General features: G+C 46.5%; 1 protein-coding gene across 1 annotated transcript; it reads left to right on the plus strand.

Annotated features, from left to right (window-relative positions):
• Positions 1-20,237: 20,237 nt before the first annotated feature.
• On the plus strand, positions 20,238-21,349 carry LOC119403144 (achaete-scute homolog 4). The gene is made up of 2 exons (XM_037670091.2): positions 20,238-20,618; positions 21,153-21,349. The coding sequence occupies exons 1-2, from the start codon at positions 20,403-20,405 to the stop codon at positions 21,342-21,344; spliced, it is 408 nt and encodes a 135-aa protein (XP_037526019.1). The 5' UTR covers positions 20,238-20,402; the 3' UTR covers positions 21,345-21,349.
• Positions 21,350-21,845: the final 496 nt, after the last annotated feature.

The raw sequence follows: 21,845 nt of genomic DNA on the forward strand, positions 1-21,845 counted from the left end.
CCTTTAAACGGATGCGGTACTCTCTACACTGTAAGAAAAAAAAAAGAGTCCTTTGACTCCTTTCGGGCAGTTCTGACTTGCCCGTATATGACTCTCTTTAAAGAGGCACGTGAACTCTCTTTGGTGGTCATTATACTCTCTTCAGAGAGTCATGTGGCCTACAAGGGAGTTAACGTGCCTCTTTAAAGAGAGTCATACACGTGGCAAGTAAGGACTACCCGAAAGGAGTCACGCATACTCTTTTTTTTCTTAGAGTGTAGAGTGGAAGTGGCGGGGGTAGGGGGTAAGGGATTACAACCCCTTCCCTCCCGCCCCCGAAGTCTTTACGACACACACGCATGAAGGGGTACCTGAGATTACAATCCAGCCGTCATCTCGACTGTCGCCTATACTTAGTCATACCTTCCAGGTTCTCTATGATGATGAACTGCAATAGAGTTCGATCAATCTACTATCGATTGATTGGTAAAAGTCGCGAAGATGGATAATGTTTTTTTGATAAAGGTGTCCGGCACTGAATGCTGACGTCACACAAGAGTGCGGCCTAGTCGTCGTCAATTAAAGCTGAAATTTGGGTGATTTGGTTTTGACTTGAATACATATCACTGGCGGAGTTAAAACGAACTAAAGAACGAAGCTCACAGCACGACCGCTTTTCCTTTTCTTTGTGTTCCAAACTAGCGGTCCTCCTGTGTGCATCTTTCTTTTGTCCGCACTTTAGTTCCGCTAGTGATATGTATTCAAGTCATCGTCATTTAGTAGCAACTTACACAGGATACCGCGACTACAGCTTCGCACGCGAAACAGGTCGAGCGCGCAAACACGATGTCGCCGTTGCATTGTCCACTCCAAGATCCGGCACCGCTACCCACCGCTGTACAACAAAAGCGAAGGAAATGCGCGAATCCGAGAGTAAGCGCAAAAAAAAAAAAGGGGGGGGGGGGGGGGCAGGGGATGGAGGAAGGAGACAGAAAGGACCGCAGACGGGCATCCGCTTTTAATACACCCCCATCCCCGACGCGCGTTTATGCAATTATTAACATATATATATATATATATATATATATATATATATATATATATATATATATATATATATATATATATATATATATATATATATATATATATATATATATATATATATATTGTGACGTAGCAGTTCACACGCCATTAAATACGCCCTGAAGACGTGGCGAACCGATCAGATCCGAGGCACAGAACAATCTCAAGATGTGCCACCACAAGCGGTGTCATTTGGCAGCACTGATCAGGCAGGCTCTGTGGAAGATTGTCCCTAAGTGAGTGACATATAATGCACGATAGGTCGTTAATGCGGTGTTCCACTGCTTCCGATTCTGTAACCCTAAACTTCGCATACTGCTATACAGAGGTTGTGTGAACAGGAGTGAGGGCATGCTGGCCTACGGTTCGACAGGTGCAACTCTCTTTCTCATCATCATCATCATCATCAGCCAGTCTACGCCCACTGCAGGGCAAAGGCCTCTCCCATGTTCCGCCAATCAACCCGGTCCTGTGCTTTCTGCTGCCACGTAATACCTGCAAACTTCTTAATCTCATCTACCCACCTAATTTTCTGTCTCCCCCTCACGCGTTTGCCATCTCTTGGAATCCAGTCAGTTACCCTTAATGACCACCGGTTATCCTGCCGACGTGCTACGTGCCCGGCCCATATCCATTTCTTCTTCTTGATTTCAACTATGATTTCTACCACCACACAAATCACTCATCCGATAGGAAGCTGTTGCGTGGCGGCAGCTTCAGACTAATTCATTGCCCCGCCTTTTCATTCTTCATCTCTTCCACCCTATATAGCCAATATGCCTCATACTGCCCCTACTGTGCACGGAGCGAAGCCCACAGTGTGTCACTGCACCTGGGAATGTCCACACCCACCGGGCTCCCCCCCCCCTACTCCTTCACCCTCACATTCCTCCTGGGAGACTGCGCTGACCAGATCTAGCTGCAGGAGCAGCGTCGGCTGATCCAGAGGGCACTTGAAGTGGCGCGAGCCAGTGGGGTCCTGAACTAATAAGAGGAACACCTCTTATTCTTGCATAAATAAAAGCTTTTTTCTCTCTCTTGTCAAAGGTGCCTTGTCAACTTGGTGTGCCATAGTTTTAAATGAAAGCTTAGTCGTTGACGTCAAGTTACGTGGTGTCGTGTCGCAGGTATCGACAACGATAGTACGTCACATGACGTCAACTACTAACCCACTTTAAAACTAACGCTCCAAGGATGAGAAGAAGCCTTTGCCAAAAAAAAAGGTCCCTTGCCTGAAGCCCTTATCGCCGGCCATACATCCTCTTTATAGCACACCGTGTTTCTTTCAGTGAGCTGCAACATTTACCCTAAAATTTGGAAACAACTAAGCATATTTTTTTTTCTTTCTCAAATTGTGGACAATGCATACGGACCTGACGCTTCTCGCTTCACAGCTCGGCGTGCTTGTCGTTCTCGCCGGCAGGAGACGCGTGCTTCGAGTATATAATTAGAACAGTGCAGCGCTGCTACCTTAACTCGGGTATGGCTTCCTCCAGCCGAATAGCCTTCGCAATGCTGCACGGTTTTTGACATAAGCGGAGATGCAGGATCCGCGATGACCGAGTGCATTAGCGCGTAGCGGTAGCTCTCTGTATAAACCTGTCACCGTGTGCGATCAGCGCCGGAATGCGATCCCGGCAATCCGGGTACGCCGGAGCTGCTGTTTCCCGCTGAATAATTGAGAACCCTGCGTCGACGGTCATAGCACAGTTTGAAACCCAGGTGCGAAGAGGGTGGCGGATGGCAACGCCATTTTCGGTGAACAGGGATGTCTTTTAATTTTTTTTTTTGTTAATCAAAGTGAGCATTTCCCTGCTGAGAGTGGCTTCTTGGTTACAAATTGGGTAACGATATATTGGGAACTATGCTGAAGTGCAGAAACTATGCAGAAACTCGCCTGAAAGCCTAGTGGTTGACTGGCGTATCCTGCATGATTTTGTTTTAAATTTCATAGCTTCATCCAGCTCTAGGACGAATTTTTCAACTGAGAAATCCGTGTTAGTTTCACTTGTAGCTTCATCTCATATAAATGTGTGAATGAAAATGTTTCCCATTTTCATAAGTTTGTTTCAAGAACGTATAATACCACCCGAACATAAGCCACAATCCCACTGTTCATAATATAGGCAAATGCCACATCAACGTCTCGAATTGGCGGCCATGCATGAAGCGATGGAGACAACAGGTGCAGTTCATTGAATCCGTTTACAATACAAGTCTTCACGGAACTTCGTAAAATACATTTGAAACACTCTGCGGTAAGTCACACGCGCAGAAAAAAAAAGTAATGGAGCAGTTGAAGAGAAGTGTTGCCATTCATGTTCCACTTTAACACTCTAAGCAAACCCACTGAAACATTTTTATGCCATTCCAATAATTCCATAAGTTTCCCTATGGAATCAATATAAAGTCCATATAGTTTTCATATATTTCCGTAAGAATCTTACAAAAGCATGGAATTATTGTAATGGCACACGGAACGCTTTAGTAGAGAAATTGATTTTTTTTGCAATAGTTTGAAAAAACAACTGATTGCTTGCAGTTACACCATAAAGTGTTCCGAAAATGCATACTTTAACAACGCTTGGTCTTTATTACTAAAGTTACAGATGTGTGAATATTTCCTTTTGTTTTTGTTCTTGAAGCTCATATCGCACGTGCGCTAATGTGCGCGATTTCAGGCAGACAAAAAGTCTTTAAAACTGGTTTTACTAGGCCTGTCAGATAACAAATACGAAACAATAAATGCAAATAATAAGTGTAAGCCCTATCATTAATTCGTTATAACCATCGTGTACTATATTTCGCGAAATATATGACGGATGTTCGAAGTAAAAGCAGCTTCAAGGAACTGCCAGCAGAAGTACGATCGCTTCCAACACCTTCGTGATCAGGGAGGGCCTTTTAAATACCACCCACGAGGCATCGGACGTCGTTGCTTCGCGCGTTACGTCACCGACCCCGCCTCCCCGAATCATCCAATCGGAGACTTCGGAGCGAGAGGTGATCCGGTAGATGCCGCAGGTGAGTAGACACCACTTTTAGTTTCAGTTTCGGAAGCTCTTGGCACTCTTTGTGTGTGTGCGTGTGTGCTTGAATGATTTTGAGTTGTTTTGGAGCCATTTTGTTTCATTTATACTTTACCCTCCGCATCGGGTCCGCTACGCTTCGGAGGCGGTCGGGCACCGTCCGAGTGAATGCGCTGCTCCGGTTTATTCAACGGACAGGTGCAGGCGGGCAAACGATGTCGGTGTCGCACGCTCGCAACGGCACCGCTTGCAGGAGTCCGGGTTACTCGGGATCGTAGCAGAGTGGCAGGGAGGCGCTCAGGTGAGCAACTTTCTATGCCGTACTCATTGATTTCTCATTTTGTGCGATTCGATTAATTTAGCTCTACGGTTTAATTTGATTAAATTAGTTCCCCTAGATATATTTCTAGAAAGGTGCAAAGTCGAGCTAAATGCAGACAGTACCTCACAAATTCAACGTTCAAATGTGCATCGGCAAGCACGGCTTGGATATATTGCAGTCCTGAGCACAGAGCGCCAGTGTATTCTTTCTTTTTTTTTGTTTTTAGAACACACACCCTTACCGCATTGAATGGATTTACGTTGCGTTATGATCTAAAGACAAAGAACTAACTATAATCACAGCAGGATTACAGTTACGCTATATTATATTTACGAAAACATTAAAGAGAAATAATGCTGTAGTGTATACATGCGGGAAAATGAAAATGTCATTTATATAACGTTCAAATTGATGTCTCGTTTGATTTGATTTCATTTATTTATAGTTCTCAATGGTACATTTACAGAAAGGTATAAAAAGGAGCTGAAAAACAGCACCCGACAGGTGCTCATGTACGCACAGTGTAACTGTACATCAAACAGCACAGTTCAGATGCATTATGTGTTCAAGAATAGTGCAACATGATTTTCTAGAACGCGTGCCGTTGCAATTTACTAAACCGGTTAACACCGCATCATAATCGTAAAGGCATATCAACAATATCTGTAACCGGTACAAGGCTACTTCTTCGGACATTAGATATAAGAAGATGTTACAAAGAAGTGTTGTAGTGTATAAATTCGGGAAGATAATATAATAATAAATTCAGAGTTTTTAAGGCAAAACCACGATATATATGATTATGAGGCGCGCCGTGGGCTCCAGGTAATTCATCTCACCTCGGGCTATTTAACGTGCCCTGACATCGCACAGCACATGGGCTTCTGGCATTTCGCCTCCGTCAAATTGCGACCGCAGCGGCCGGGTTCGAACCCGCGACTTTCGGGTCAGCAGCCGAGCACCGTAAACCACACCACCGCGGCGGCGAGAAATTCGGGAAGAGGAACAAGCCTATTTATATACCATTCTTCTTGGGATCTTGTTTGGTCTGATTTGATTTGATTCGTTTAGGACCTCCTTGGTACATTTCCAGAAAGGTGCATATATAACAGAGCTGAAAGCACGCAACACCTGCACGTACAGTCACAATTCAAATGCTAACAGTCATAATACAAATACTAAGTAATGCTAAGTCACAAATAAAATAATAACGAATACAAACAGTCACTATGCAAATACTAACGGCCACAATTCAAATAAAAGCTAATACTAACTGTCACAGTGCCAATACCAACTAATACTAACGGTCACAGTTCCACACAGTTCCAATACTAACACCGTGCGCAGAGGGTTGCCAACCGTTTTCTTTGTCCTTGCCGGTTAGATGGTTGGTTGTTTCTTAGTAACCTGGCGCAACCCACAACCCTGCGCGGGGGATCGGCCATGAAACGGGCGGTTCCGCTTAGAAATGCAATTGTTTTATATTGTAAATATGTTCAGAAATAGATAGTTGACTAAATAACTCATTGGTATAATCAAGGAGACAAAAATAATAACGAAGAACAAATATGGTTGAAAAATAATATGAAATTGGATAACCTTAACATTCAATTCGTTTTGTTTCCCGTAGGAAATCACATACGGCATCGCAAACATTCCTGCGGCTAACGCCCATTTCGGTGGCACGAAAGGAAAGAACCACCGGAAGTGATAAATTTAAGCCCATCCTTCGGAAGGGTTCGTCAAGAAATCTTTATCTTTGATTTGTAAACAAAAATCTGCACGTTAAAAAGAAATGACTCAGAGATTCACTGTCACTGCAATAGAGGCATAAAAGTGACTGCACCAGACCACACCTGCGCAGGTAAAAGTTCCAGTCTGGTAATTGATATTTCTGCCCTTCTAGTGGAGCACCATCGAGTTTTCCAAGGATAATTAAGATGAGGAAACTCAGATGGTGACAAAGAATAGACTTAGCGAAGTTATCCGACGCGGCAAACTTTTCGAATCGCGCTGCAGAGACAAACGCCAACGTCAGCAATATAGAAATTATGGGATCATCGTGTGATGCTACTGCTATTGCATCCGCATATTCATTGAGGGTTAAACCTTTGTGGCCGGGTACCCACGCCAATCGAATAAGACGTAAATGTCTTGGGATAAGAAAATAAAATACTTCTAAGGTATTTGACACTCTGTCAGAATGAGTGTTTCTGATATAGATAGGGATAATTTGCGTTACGCTAGGACAACTGAAACTAATTCCAATTGATAAATAGGCGTAAAGTCAGGTAATCGAATTGAAAAAGACCAATCCAGAGATAATGATGCGATGCCCACTCCAGCCTTTTCTTCACAAACAAGCATCAGTCACGATGTTTGTTTCTAAATTTGACAAATGGTCCTCCAAAATGTCATTTTAAGTATCTATTGGGCAAATGTTCGCAATTCTTGGGAAATATATCGTCAAATTTTATTCTAATTGTTTGTGTAGATCTGTTTAGTATAATTACTTCACTGAGGCACGCTTGTAATGTTTCCAAGCGTTTCTCTGCGAAAATGACTTGTGAATACCGTAACGTAGACCACTGATGGTTAAAGAATGACGTCGGCAGACTGCGACCTCCTCTGTGGTGACGCATATATATTTAGAAGGTATCTTCAGAAGGGAGTCTGTTAGGACGTGGAATCGTGTAAGAAGAGAAGGCAGGCGCGATTCTTTATATAAAACATTATTTACGACATATTTAGGAAGCCCATGGCGTAGACGTCGTGATTCGCGTTCTAGAAGAACCAGTGGCCGAAGTTTCTAAGCAGGTGCACCAGAAAACAAGACGCAGCCGAACTTTAATATCGGGCGAATAAACATACAATAAATCATAATGACGCAAGTATGAACGCTCACTGCTGTGTCTATGAAGCATCCCTACCGCACACTCCTTTAGCTTCCATATTTTGTATATGCGGACTCCAATTACGTTTTTTTGTATAAGTGACCCCTAAATACCTAACTGACTCCACCCCCGGGATAACAACTTGTCGATAAAGCAACGAAATCTGAACAGGAGCACTTAGAGGGAAAATTACGATTGCGCTTTTTCTGATATTCAGTGATAAATTAATGCCCTCCAACCACGTTTTCAGTGTATTCATATACGTCTGTAGACTTTGATACAGTGTATGTATATCTACAGCTGTAGCGAAAAATGCGATGTTGTCGGCATATGTATACACCTGCACACCCTGTTGTATAGGAACAGTACGTAGTAAAATATTAGAGTAATGATGACAATACTAACCATTGAGGGAGACCTCTAGTTTGCTTATATCTTAATTAGAAGACAAACCTGATTTTGAGCAATAAAATTCTCTGCCGTTTATGTGTACGAAGTAATGTGGTAAACCTACGTTCTTAAGCAAATTTATTAGTTTGATATGCTCCACAGTGTCAAAAGCTCACGTCATCGCCCCGTTATAACCGGGACGCTCATACCATTCATACATTCAGGTCCATTGAGCATTTGAGCTATGCGCCTTGCTCCCTGGGTGCCGCCATAACCCCCTCTGGGCCCCCGAAAAATGCACTGCCGAGGCTGTGATGTCAGCTTCCTCATTCCCGTGCAACAGTCCAGAAAGGAGGTGATCTTTCTCTCCGTTGAAAAGGTGGTCCCCCCGTCCACTTTATAGGGTAATTCTGCGCATGTAAACCTAGACCTGTAAACCAGCGCCGCTCGCATTCATGACGGTGTGTCTTCTCTTTCTTGCGCTGTTTTATCTTTCCCAATCATGACGTCAGTTCACAGTGCGCGCCCATAGGCACAGGCTCATATTCAGCTGCCCTTTGAGGCGGGAGAAAATGCCACTGATATCTAAACATTTCACTTGCCAAGTTGACTGCTATACAGCTGTTGTGTACTGTACCCCTATCATTAAAAAATTCTAGCCAGTCATAAACAGGAGAATACGCGTATAATTACTGAATCTGCAACTATCGCATAACTGCCTCAGCAAGCCTTCCATTGTTCTCACCGACAGAGAAATTCATCACCTGGATAATTCTACACGTGTTACCTCGTCATAATTCCGCTTGATTTTTTGCTGTTTTCTTGGTTCTTGTTTATCCCTGACTTCTCGCACAGAATTTCGATGTGATCACGTGTGTGATATCTTGTTTTCTTTTTCATGCTCCTTGTAATAGAAGTTAGTTGGCGCCAGTCCTGGTCAGTCCCTCGTAGCTTTTTTTCTCCTTCCACGATGTTTATGCAATCATGGAATACCAAGATAGCCCGTTCACACACCTTTCTGCAAAGACAGTATTGCACGTGACGTCATAGACGCAGCTTCTGAACGTACAGAGTCGCCCACATTTAAGCTGAACACCTCATTAGTATTCAAGACCTCATTGAAGCTGTTGTTTAATACATAATTCGGAAAATCATTACTGTGTTTGTCAAGGGCGTCCGCAGAAATTTTTCCAGGGGGGTGCATCCATGGGGGGGGGGGGGGGGGTTCACTACCGTGACTTGACCGGCAAGGTTAGTCAATAATATGTAATAACGTGCAAAGCTGGCTGGCAATCCTGAAGGCCGTTTCACACGGATATGCGGACCATTTGTGTGCTAACGAACGTGTGCAGCTTATTGCTACTGCATAGAAAGATATTATCCGAAATTTAAGAGGGGGGGGGGCAGCCGCCCCCCCTTGCACCCCCCTCCGGACGCCCATGGTGTTTGTCGACACCATGATTAGACGTTCTATAACGGGCATTGCACTCGTGAAGTATAAGAAACGTACTAGTTTTACCGGTTTGAATACTAATGAGGTGTTCAGCTTAGATGTGGTCGACCCTGTACATACTGGCACTCCACGATGGCCGCTTCGATGACAAACATGTTGCAGTACACCTGCTTCAATGTCATAACGACGCGGCGGGAACTCTGTTACGTGGGTTAATTCAATAGTGCGTTCACAAATAAACTGACCAAGTTTTAGAGCATTTGGCGAGCACTAAACTTACAATGGAAAACTTTTATAAAGATGCGAGCGGCGCCCTGAGAGTCGGGAAACACTGGCGCACTCGCAAGCCGTGACGTAATAAGCCGCTTGCTGTGCGAGCGTCTGCATTCCGGCGAACGATTTTGCTCCGTGATCAGCTGAGCGTGCAATCGAGCTATTTCAGCTTTGTTCAGCTTGACATTGAAATTGAACGATTTGCAACGGCTGAAACTTTGGTAGAAGACGACGGCTCCGCTCCGTGCAGCACATGACGTCACACACGCCATGACAATATATAGCGGTCGCCGGCGGTGGGCGGGGTTTATAGCCGACGAGTCCTAGGGCTTATCTTGCGCTGAAATATTCTTTTACAGTTCACTTTTCATGTATGCTTACTGAAAAACCAAAAAGACGCGTACCATCAAGGAAAAAAGTAAGGACAGGACAGAAAGGGCGTCACTCGCAACTAACTTTATTCCCAGAACATCAGCATCATATATAACCACAGCGACCCTGCGCGCGCACATCGCCTCACAAGCTCGTCAAAAACCCGCGATAACAAGATTAACCAATCGAAAAATGAATCGATGAAACTAAATTCACCCCCACGCAGAGCAACAGATGTGTCACTAACACAGCATTCTTTCTTCTTTCTAATATAGTATGCTTCCATAATTTCACGCGCTAAGACATCGTTACTCTTTCCAAGAACGGAAACACTGGCAAACCCAGGCTCACACTTGCAGGAACCACAATGCACAGGCAAATGTGCTGAAAGTTTATTTTTCACCGAAAGTTCGTGCTCCCTCATCCTGTCGTTTATGCACCGGCCTGTTTGGCCGATATATACCCTACCGCAACTAAGCGGGATCTCGTACACCACGCCAACCGAGCAGGCGACAAAAGGCCTTACGTGCCTCTTCCCACACGGGGAGGGCCTCGGTGCAGAAGAAATGCGTGGGCACAGGCTAGCCAACTTGCGGGGCGCCGAGAACACCAAGGGTACCTTGTACCTGTTGGCCACATTCTTAAGGTTGTGAGCAACCTTGTGCACATATGGCATAACCATGGGCCTTTTTTCCATCGGCTGCCTATTTCTTCTCGATCCCTTCAGTTTCTGAAGGAGGGTTTCCGAGACTGCAACAACGACAGAACCAGGGTAGCCGGCTGAATACAGCCTCGTGACCTGATTATTGAAACTTTCCTGCATTAGATGAGGACAAGATTTCACCAGCGCTCCTTCCAGGCACATGGAAGCAACGGCCCTCTTGACAAGTTTCGAATGCGAGGCATCATAAGGAAGAAGTGCCTTGCGTGAACGTGGGCAATATGCCCAACATATGTGCAACATATGGCGCCCCGCAAGTTGGCTAGCCTGTGCCCACGCATTTCTTCTGCACCGAGGCCCTCCCCGTGTGGGAAGAGGCACGTAAGGCCTTTTGTCGCCTGCTCGGTTGGCGTGGTGTACGAGATCCCGCTTAGTTGCGGTAGGGTATATATCGGCCAAACAGGCCGGTGCATAAACGACAGGATGAGGGAGCACGAACTTTCGGTGAAAAATAAACTTTCAGCACATTTGCCTGTGCATTGTGGTTCCTGCAAGTGTGAGCCTGGGTTTGCCAGTGTTTCCGTTCTTGGAAAGAGTAACGATGTCTTAGCGCGTGAAATTACGGAAGCATACTATATTAGAAAGAAGAAAGAATGCTGTGTTAGTGACACATCTGTTGCTCTGCGTGGGGGTGAATTTAGTTTCATCGATTCATTTTTCGATTAGTTAATCTTGTTATCGCGGGTTTTTGACGAGCTTGTGAGGCGATGTGCGCGCGCAGGGTCGCTGTGGTTATATATGATGCTGATGTTCTGGGAATAAAGTTAGTTGCGAGTGACGCCCTTTCTGTCCTGTCCTTACTTTTTTCCTTGATGGTACGCGTCTTTTTGGTTTTTCAGTAAGCATGTACCAACTAGCCCAACAAAAAGTTCTATTTCATGTATGCATAGGCACGACAGAATCTCTACTTCTATTTTTCTCCGAAAATCGCAAATTGGTGGGTGACCACGTGACGGCCCTTTTAATGCGACATCGCAAACGTGGCGTCCTCCCATGCTGGTGCTCCAACGAAGCGGTTTCAGTCATGGGCGTCGGCAGGGGGGGTGCAAAAGGGGCACTTGCCCCCCTCAAGCCACACCAGCACTTGCCCCCACCCAAGCTACACCAGTACTCTCCCCCTCCCCCAGCCGCCATGCAACACCGCTTTGCACACCCCAAGACAAAATCCTGCCGACGCTTCCGGTTTCAGTGATTTCAATGCAAGCCATCTATTTCATGCAGCATGATGGACGACGCGGCGTCACCGTGTCCCGTCCCGAGCAATAAGCTCTCGGCGGGCAGCGAGTACACGACCCTGACCCCGGTGGTGCCGATGCCGTATATCGCGGTTCCCCAGATGCATCAGCACGTGGACCAGCCGGTCACGTTGTACCAGCAGCAGCCGGCGGCAGAAACCGTGGCCGTGTTCCCGGCTTTCTTCTGCGGTGGCACCGTCCCGGAGATGACTTCGACGACGTCGATCGAGCTACAAGACCTGCCGCCCGCCGTGGCCGGCGTCCCGTCGCCCGACTTCTCGGTCAACTCCGACTCGGACGACTCTTCGTCGGACAAGGTGTAGCACCAAACCTCTGAGTATACTCTCAGTCTGACATAAATAGAAGCCCGAGCGTCAGGCATAATAAAGGTAGTCGACACAAAATTTCTAAAGTTGCGCTGAACAAGGTGCTCGGAGGCCAAACTGGGGAGGGGTTGCCGCTGGGGGCTACATTGCGCCAAATTGGCGTCTTTGATTGGTGCTAGAGTTATTGTACACATACAGCAAATCTAATAGGTGCGCGCTACTTTACAACCCCGTCTGGCGACAAATATTTCCAGTTGGCCGCATGACTCCTTTCTGGCTACTATGAACATCTATTTCGGCACATTTATAGCCAATTTTCTTATTTGCAGATAAAACAGCAAGCATGCCTACAGTCTATCCCCTGTTTCCAAGCCTCCTCTGTCGCGTCAGCAGATGCGTGCATATGCCCCCCCCCCTCCCCCCGCGGCCCCTCGCCACCAGAAGGCTAGTGTATACAATATACTGACTGGTGTGCCCATAGGCGTGCGCGGGATTCATTAGAGGGGGTAAGGTTCTTCGCAGCTCCCCCCCCCCCCCCCCCACACACACACTCAGTTGGTAGAGTCAGAAAGAATATAAGCTTCGCAATGAATGCAAACATGAAAATGTAGCGATGAAGTGCTTTTCACAATGACCTGCCTTTGGTACCCCCCCTTTCCGGTGTAAACGTGCGCACGCTTATGAGTGTGCCGATCACGGCCGCGGTCAATATACATAGTTTTCACGTGACGTCACAGACAGGTTCTCTGCGCTGTGTACCTCAATATGGCGGCCACCGTGACTTTTTTATCTCATTAGAGTGTGTCAGTGCGGGGGAGCACACACATCCGTTCGGTCCCCGCGTTCTTTTGTGCTCTCCCCGCTTTCTTCTGTTCGCCAGCCGCGCCAAGGGGGAACACAAAGGAACGCGAGGGGGCACCGGCACTAATCTAATGTCACCGTTTCTTTCTCCGCGCGTTCGAGTAAGAGTTCACGCAGCATTTCAAACAGCTAGTACTCCAAGATGGCGACCACGGTGACGTCAATGAAAACAATGTTACCTTTTCGCATAGATCATACATGCGCTCTTTGCAAGAAAAGAGGAAAGGCAGTTTCGCACTAGGGTTGCCAAGGAAGAGCGGAGCTGCATGGTCTCCCTTGCTTTTTATTTTTCTCTTTCTTCCCTATCTTCCTCTATTTATCCCTTCCACTTTTTATCTCCTCCTCTCTCTCTGCTTGTTTCGCTCTTTCTGTCTTGCTCTGTTTTGCTCATCTCTTTCTAGTTTCTGTTTCTCTCTCTTTCGATCTTTTCATGTCTTTATTTCCCTCTATTTTTCTCTTTCTATGGCTTTCTTTCTCTCACATTTTCGTCTAACGCTCTCACCTGCTGTATTCGGTAGTGGGGCTTGCCCAATTCCATTGACGCTTACTCGCCCGAGGTTTTTGTTCGCGTGGGACAGATTACGGCCGGCATAAACAGCTCCGCTGCTTTAAAAAAAGGAAAAAAAAAAAACACGGGTAACTTTTTGTGGGAAAGGGCAGTTGATGGTTTTGAAACGCAGGTATCCCCGAGCCTATCAAGGATTCCTGCTTCGATAGTTTCTCGAGTTAACTTTATCTAGACCTATCCTATTTGCATAATGGTATGCAAGATTTTTGCAAATAGCGCATATATATAGTATGATCTATGCGAAAACGTTGTCTACGGTATGCACTGTGGTTGCTGGCTCATAATAAAGTTTGCTGCAATTTAGCGCATGTGTGTGTCACGTCCGTCTTCGTCTTTCATGATAAGGTTTTCAGCAGGGAAGGGCGCCCCTGTGGGCAAGGTCAATCTAAATAGGTCGCGAAAGTCGGAACGAAAAGTGGTCGGAAACCTATTGCGACGAACATCAGCACCAGCGTGACGATTAAAGCGCTACTAGGTGAGGGGGGGACAAATAATGAAAACAAAAAATAATTAAACGTTTATTTTCATTAGTTTTCATTTTATTTGTCACGAATAAATTAATAAATTACTTTAATCAAACTTTAGTCTTGGGTATGTGGTTGAGTGGCCAATTTTTTTCGTTTATTATCAGAAACAGCGGGCACATGCAGGCAGTCTGGTAACATGGGCCAACGGTTTTGCGCATTTTCAGATGCAAATGGCTTCGCTCGTTTTTGCGCAGTAGGTTTGTGCCTGTCCTCCGTAGGTGATTTCCTCGCATAAGCGTTGTTTTCTAGTCGTGGTACTTGTCAGAAGGCAATATAACCCATCGCAGCCATCGGGAACCGTTTCAGTGACTGTGTTTTGCCAGCGCACGGCCGGCGTGCTGTCGCCCTTCGGGACAATGAGTCCGCCACGCTACGCGAAGAAACGCTGCGCTGTCTACGGATGCAAGAGCAACACTTTAACGCCAGGCAAAATCTGTCTTTTTCGTCTTCCCGTTATCTTGCAGGCTTCCATTATGGAGCCGTCATAGTGATAAGAAAAAGAACGTGCAGCTATAAAAAAAAAAGTAAGAAGCGGAGCCCTGTCAAAAAATTTCATAATTTCGCGCCCATCGCGTTAAAACGTGACGTCATTTCCGCTTCCGGTTGTGACGTCATCTTTTTCTTTTTTTAAATTCTGTTTGTCCCCTCCTCACATAGATGGCGACTGTTGCAACAACTAGCCACCGGCTTGACACGTGGGCTTCTACGGAAGTTACGCTACCAGTTTACATATGGCAGCGTCTCGTGCGCCGCGCGGTGCAGGAGCCGATCCCACACAGAAGTGGCTCCTGCACCGCACGGAAGTGACGTCACCTCTTTAAAGTTAACTTAAAACAACTCAAATAGACAGATTATGACTTTATAATGTGTTAAACCTACAAAAATATTAAACAAAACGTGTTTGACGATTTATGTAATGTATATTTGTTGCTGACATATCGCAACCACCTTAAATCCAGGGGGCGCTGCGAAAGGTAACAGTAACAGCAGGCAAACATAGCAGCCGCGAGAAAATTGATGTGCGGCAGAGTTTGATGTTCTGCGGATTTTTGCGTTGCTGTTGGAAGTACTGCATTTCCTAGTTTGCGATGTCCAAACGTGGTGTTGTCAAGGGTGAAAGTGTCCTTGCAACCGAGTACCTCATTGTGCTTGTCGCGAAGGGTAAGGTTGACGATGAAATAAATGTTGTTGCACAGTTCGTGTGAATGTCCGGACGCACAAAAAATCCCCGTGCGGCTGCGAAGTGTTTTTACTAAGCCTGTGATCTCCGATGGCCAATGCTCCTGCACTGCAGGTTTTTCGCAAAGTGCGAACACGTAGCGGCCGTTCATCCGTTGCTAGGTCAATCATGCTGTGCTGTCACCGGCCGTGTTATTCAGCAATGCAGACAAACTGTGCGGCACCGTTTTGTAGGTAGGTGGGCTAACGCAGTCAGCTGTTGCCATTGGGCATCGTTTATCAAGTGCTGATCGCCTAGAGTACAGTGTAGCCTAAAGCATCATGTCGACACTTCAGTATTTTGAAGCGACTTAGTCTGCCGATTACTTCGTGAGGCGCGCGGTGACGGTACCAACGGTACACTGAGAGACATAAGATTTCGTGTTGCATATTCGGCGTTGCTACAAGAAGCGAAGAGAAACAGTGACTGCTAGCTGCTAAAAAAAATGATGGCAGGAAACCTGTCCTTCATTATTTGTTATGGTTATCATCTACCAGTCATGCCTTGCACTCGGAACACACACGCAATGCGACAGCGCCAGCCGGAGCAATATTCTAGCGCTACTGTGACGCCGGCCGAAAGCACAGATTCGCCCAGCAATATTTGAAAGCATGCTGAAGTTCGACTGCTCCGAAGCCACGCTTTACGCAGTTCGCGTTTCTTTTCATCGCGATATAGTACGTCACCACGAGCCGTTCGCGAAATCTAGGCGCCCAGTGACTCAGTTCTGAGACCACGTCCTGTCATCGGAGCCTTGATAAGCCGTGCAAATCAACATTCCTGACGCGGATGCCGGAGAAACCGATGCAGCCAGCTGCATATGATCATCAAACATCCAATATCAAAGGGCCTGCAGACAGGACCACCAGCAGCGCAGCAGCAGCAAGTCCGGCTGACGGGAGGCCGATGGGGGGGCATACTCGCTTGCCGACTCGGCGAATTCACGGCATATTCAAACGGCGCGCCTAACCGGAAAACGCATGACGTCACTTCCGTGCGGTGCAGGAGTCGTTTCTGTGTGGGAGCGGCTCGTGCACCGCGCGGCGCAGCTACATATACCTTGCCTGTGGGTACGTAAGCTCGGAGGAGCGCGCCTACCGGATCAAGGAAAATGGTGGAGGGCAGGTCCGTTGATCCGCGCAGCGACGGACGCGCGTAAAAGCAGCGGTGGACGCAAAGGCCAAGCGCTTGTTGGGAAGCGTGTACGCGCGGTAAAGAAAGTCAACCGGACGGAGTGAATCCTCAAAAAGTGGATGCACACGACACAAGGCTTGCGAATCAGTTCTGCGGAATCCGGCAAGGTGGCGGAAGGGTAAGAAAGGGAAATAGACACCACCCGTTTGTAGCACGAAGCCACAAGGAAATTCATATGGATTTCTCAGAAAGAAAGCTTCTCAGATGCAGATATCAATCAACAGATGGCTTGCATTGACTTCACCGAAACCGCCGTGTTGAAGTACCAGCATGAGGAGACGCGATGTTTGCGATGCCACATTAATGTTACTAAAGCATCACATGCAGGTCCGTTCTTTATTCACGCACAGAGGCGTTCCTGCCTTGTCGTCATCACATTGAAGCAGGTTACATTGAAGTAGGTTAACTGCAACCTGTTTGTCCTCAAAGCCGCCATCGTGGAGTGCCGACATACAGAAGCTGCGTCCATAACGTCACGTGCAAGCCATCTAGAGCGACTGCCCCGGAAAGGCGTTGGCCCCGGGTTCGATACCCGGACCAGGACGAATTTTTTCGGCAATTGAGAAACGATCTTGTTTGTTTGGTTGACTAATGCGCTACCATCATAATGGAATCGCTGGTAATGCAGTAACTTTTTCGTTACCGCGCCTATAAAACGTGGGAAACCGGTGACCCGAACGCGCCGAGCGAGAATTAAAAAATACGGGCGCTCCTATCAAATAGTTGCACCATCTAGCACACTCTGTAAGCACTAATGTTTCGTTTCCTGCGTAGTTAGTTTTTTCCCAAGCGGCAGCGATTTTCAACAGCGACTCAAAGATGGCGGTTTCGCTTGCTTCGTTCGCGAAAGTACAGACGAAACGGTAGCGAGACCCTCTCAGAAATGTTCTTTGGAGGATTCTGGTGCGTCCGCAAGCGATTTTTCTGCTGTTTCTAGCAGAAGTGACTCTGGGGATGATGTCATATCGTGGAAATATAGTTCGGATGATAAAAAAAACAAAAATTGGCCGCGTATCTGCGTGCTTCGCTGCAAATGTCGTCTAAAGACGATAGAAGAGGCGCTGCGTGAGATATGGACGCCATCTGGCAATACGTCAGGAAACATGAGTGCCGTGTTGCGGGCTGGTAGTACCGGCGCAGCGGCAGGCGAAGACCGGCGGTGACCAACGCGACCGATGGGGACGCCGGCCAGCCCGAACACGCTGTTTGGCGCGATGCGCCGAAGGAGAAGAAACGTCCGCACTCAACGAGTACTCTCCACAAACTCTCTTACTTACACGTCGCCTGGGTAAAACAGGAATGCCAGAGCGGCGCCCCCTGTCATTCGTACAATGCAATACTGAACCGAAACCGAAACACAACATGAGCTTGTGCAGAGGGCACGGGGGAAGACAAGTTTCAGCGCAGTCGCATTTTCAGCGCACCTTAAGAAACTAGGGTTGTAACATTGTAGGGCGAGTAGGGCCAGAAGGACCGTCACGACGAAAACCTGCCTCCTCAGTCGTATTCGCCTGGAACGTTGGTGTGGCTTCGCGTTCCCTCCTCCGCTCCTGGCCTTTCCACAAAGCTACTGCCTAAGTACGAAGGCCCCTACCGCGTCCTACGTCAAGCATCCCCAGTTAATTATATGATTGAGCCTGTTCAATCATCTACGGAATGCCGTCGTCGCGGCCGCGAGACTGTTCACGTCGATCGATTGAAGCCGCATTATGACCCACCAGTTGTACCTGTTCCTTAGGTCGCCAGGATGGCTCCTTTTCCGCGGGGGAATGATTTGTAACATGGTAGGGCGCAGACAAGAACGCCTGCGAAAGAAGAAGACGAAGACGGTTGTTGTTGGCGCTCGCGCTTGCTCGGCTTGGACGGCTGATCGCTTCAGCTGTGGCAATCTTTTAATAAACGCGTTACTGTCTCAACGTTAAACGCATATAAAATTGCTTATCTATGTATTTTCTATTAAAGGAACACACCACCTAATACTTACCTAATGATGTTACGCTTCAGATATGCGTAATATTTACTTTTTGATCGACAACGTTCACAAGTATGAACAGCCGTACCAGTTCAAGATGGGTGGGCGGTAAGCAAGTGGTTCAACTTTGGCCGGTTGGCTGAATCGGGTGACGTGCCGACAAACAGAAAGACAGACAGACAGAAAGACAGACCAAAATTTCTGCGTTTAAGTTCCCCAAGAAAGACTATCGTCTTTAAAAACGAGCCCGGGTCGTAGTCAGGTGTTGACCAGTACGTTGCGCTTTCTGGCACATCGATTTTTTTAGTCTCGACTGAAATGCCGTGAGGATGTTGGCACTATTATATCTTTCATTTGTAGTGTCTCAACAGTATATGGCAAAGATTTGCTGACAAAACCTTCAACCAGCACAGAGTAATGTCCAGCCCAAGAAGGCTACCCGGCCGTGACCTCAGAGTAGTGGTGCGCAGTGGAAGCGAGACGTGTCATAAGGAAAATCAGCGTTTCGGGCATCTTTTTCACAGCGGCTGTAATGAACAGGATTTGCGCTAACAAAAATGAGTATGCGTGCTTGCAAATCCTGTAAAGCATGCAGTGCTTATGCCGAGCATGATGGTTCTTAGGAAATGGTCGCGGCCGCAGCGATGGTGAATTTCATTTGCCTGCTGATCTATACGGGCATCGTCGAGCTTCCACGACTACACCTCCCCAAAACAAGTACCGCGACACCAATAAACCTCATCACATTTGGTGGAGGTTGCCGAGATTCCCAACCAGACCTGGAGCTCCGCTCTCGCAAGTTGGCCGAGCGACCATCGGACAACATCACTGACGCAGTCACTACCCAGCACCTCCACCAAATGTGATGAGGTTTATTGGTGTAATGAGGTCGCGACGAAAAGGGACTGTACGCTAACACAGTGCAAGGCTGGCAAAAACGCGGCACAGGCTCTCGCGCAATCAGAACGCGGGTCGTTTCTCGTCCTCCTTCACAGGCGCATACTCGGTCGTGCATCTGCTCCACTACAGTACGTTCAAACAAGTCCTACGACTGACAGAGCGGAGAAAATACAAAAAGTGCCAAGAGGACAAGGAACTTGACGAGCGCCAAATTCCACCTGTAACGCTCGTTTTGCCCAGCGGCACACCAACCTTAGAAAAATGAAATTTTTTTTTATTTTCTTAGAGCTTTCAGACATGGTTCCACCTATTTCGATAATGCCAGACACTTTGTGCTGACACTTTTGTGTAGCTTAGAAGTTTAGAATATTTTTACTGTGTGCGGTGAAGCCATGCTTTAGGATGTTTTGGTGCAGTGTTCAGTGCTTCCTTTTGGTATCTGGATTTCTTCCTGTGCTGCTAATTAGCATAATTTGCTAAAATGCCTATGGCTCATTAGAAATTTATTCCTCTTCCTAATTATGTTTATTGTATTGCTGTGCTTGGAAAATTTGTAGAGCGAAAAGTTATAACCGTTCCACCTGATGGAATAATGCAGTTTTCACTGGGAAGACAAAAAAAAAAAAAAAAATGGTAACCCATACACTTTTTGAGATAGATCATTCAAACTTCGCTCGCTCTAATGTAAACAAATGACGAGCAAACATTTGTATATCAGATTGTTTTTTTTTTTCACGTTGGGAGCATAACATTAAAATGTTCTATGCTATGTTCAATAAATCTTGCTTTTCACAAATATTCTTGCATATTATACCTTCATACGAATTTTTCGTAGTAATAATATTAAAATATAGTCATTTAACTTTACATTGATATGTAATATTACGCTGCATCTACATTATTCATAACAAAAATCAATTACGAGAACATGCAAAATGTGGTCAATTTTCCCATGGTCACGAAAGAGTTAATAGGGTGAAACTTTTTTCTAGGTTTTAGGGGTTTAGCACCTTTGCTTAACGCAGAAGGAAGGAATGTCACAAACATTTTGCAGGTTGACGTTTGGTCATAGTACTCGATAATGTTTCGTGTATGCCGCTCCGGTACAGCGACCGGTGAACACAGATTTAAGTATGGAACACTGATTACAATGTGCCCGCATCTGCAGGGAGGCTCTACTGATCCGTTCGCCCCCGAGTGCAAGATCCCATTACCGGTTCCGTACTCGCCGTACGACTACTGGCTCGAGCCCACCTTCATACGGCGCCGGAATGAGCGGGAACGCCAGCGGGTGAGAACTGATGGAGTGACTCTCGAAGAGGGCATAGCTAGTCCATACGTGGCCAGCTGCTAGATTTGTTCTGGGCTACCAGCAGTCATGGGCACGTTGCCAGTAAAAAGCAGTAATTACAGCTTTTAGCTATATAAGGCCCAATTTCAAGGGAACATATGAAAAAATCCTTGAACACTGGGTGTCACTTGAGCCAACATTTCGTCAAGCGGTGTTTTCTTCAAGGCAGCAACAGCAGCTGCCTTGAAGTACACCACTTGACAGGTGTCACCAGTACAGTAGCAACTGTACCTCAGGTGACATGACACCCGAATATCATAGAAGTTGACGTGTGCAATCTAATGGTGCTAGCACAGCATGGTGGACAAATGGTGGCCGTAACGCTCAAGTGGTGATTGGTGACATCTAGAGGCACCACAAGCTGGCATTCAGGCAACCCTGGCTACTTTATATGAGCTACTAGTATTTGTTGAATTCAACCTCCTAACTGCTTCTTCAATCTAGCCATTTCCTGACAGCTCTTGTCATTCCAGGTTCGGCACTGTGAACGACGGCTTTGAACGACTGCGTAGTCGACTGCCCCTACCGCCACGAGACAAGGATCGTCGGATGAGCAAAGTCGAGACTCTGCGCTACGCCATCAGCTACATCAGGCACCTGCAAAGGCTGCTGGGACTGATTGATGATGACGACGACGACGAAGATGGCGAGAACAGCCGATGCCAGCGATAGCAACGACGCCATTTCACTGGAACGTGCTACACGTGGTGGACGGTTTGGCATGATGAGAGTTGTACAGAGAAAGTGTGTGTTGTGTGTGTCAAAGATAACTTCCTGTGTCGTGCACTATGTTTGCTACCTCACAGTCAGCAATGAGTCATCTTAATGCACAAAATATCAGTTGGTCATTACTAAAAAACATGGTACACTTCTGTGCGTGAATAAAGTTTCAGACTTGTAACGCCTATGGAAGCCATCAGCTTTGCGTACCATGCATATAACCACAACATGATGGGCAATGCTTTGATTGGCTCTGGATCATGCACGTGGTGCGTAAAACTCAACAATTCTTTACTACATTATCAACTACAGCAGGCCTAGGCAGGAGCTGTTAGTTACGAATGGTTAAAGAGAACATAATATAATTTGTAGTTGTAGGGAAACAGCCTACGTGCTTCTGATCATAATACAGGCATAGCACGGCATGTTTAACACAATTGTTTCAATCTCAAT

Source organism: Rhipicephalus sanguineus, chromosome 8 (assembly GCF_013339695.2).
Source record: "Rhipicephalus sanguineus isolate Rsan-2018 chromosome 8, BIME_Rsan_1.4, whole genome shotgun sequence".
Lineage (NCBI taxonomy): Eukaryota > Metazoa > Arthropoda > Arachnida > Ixodida > Ixodidae > Rhipicephalus > Rhipicephalus sanguineus.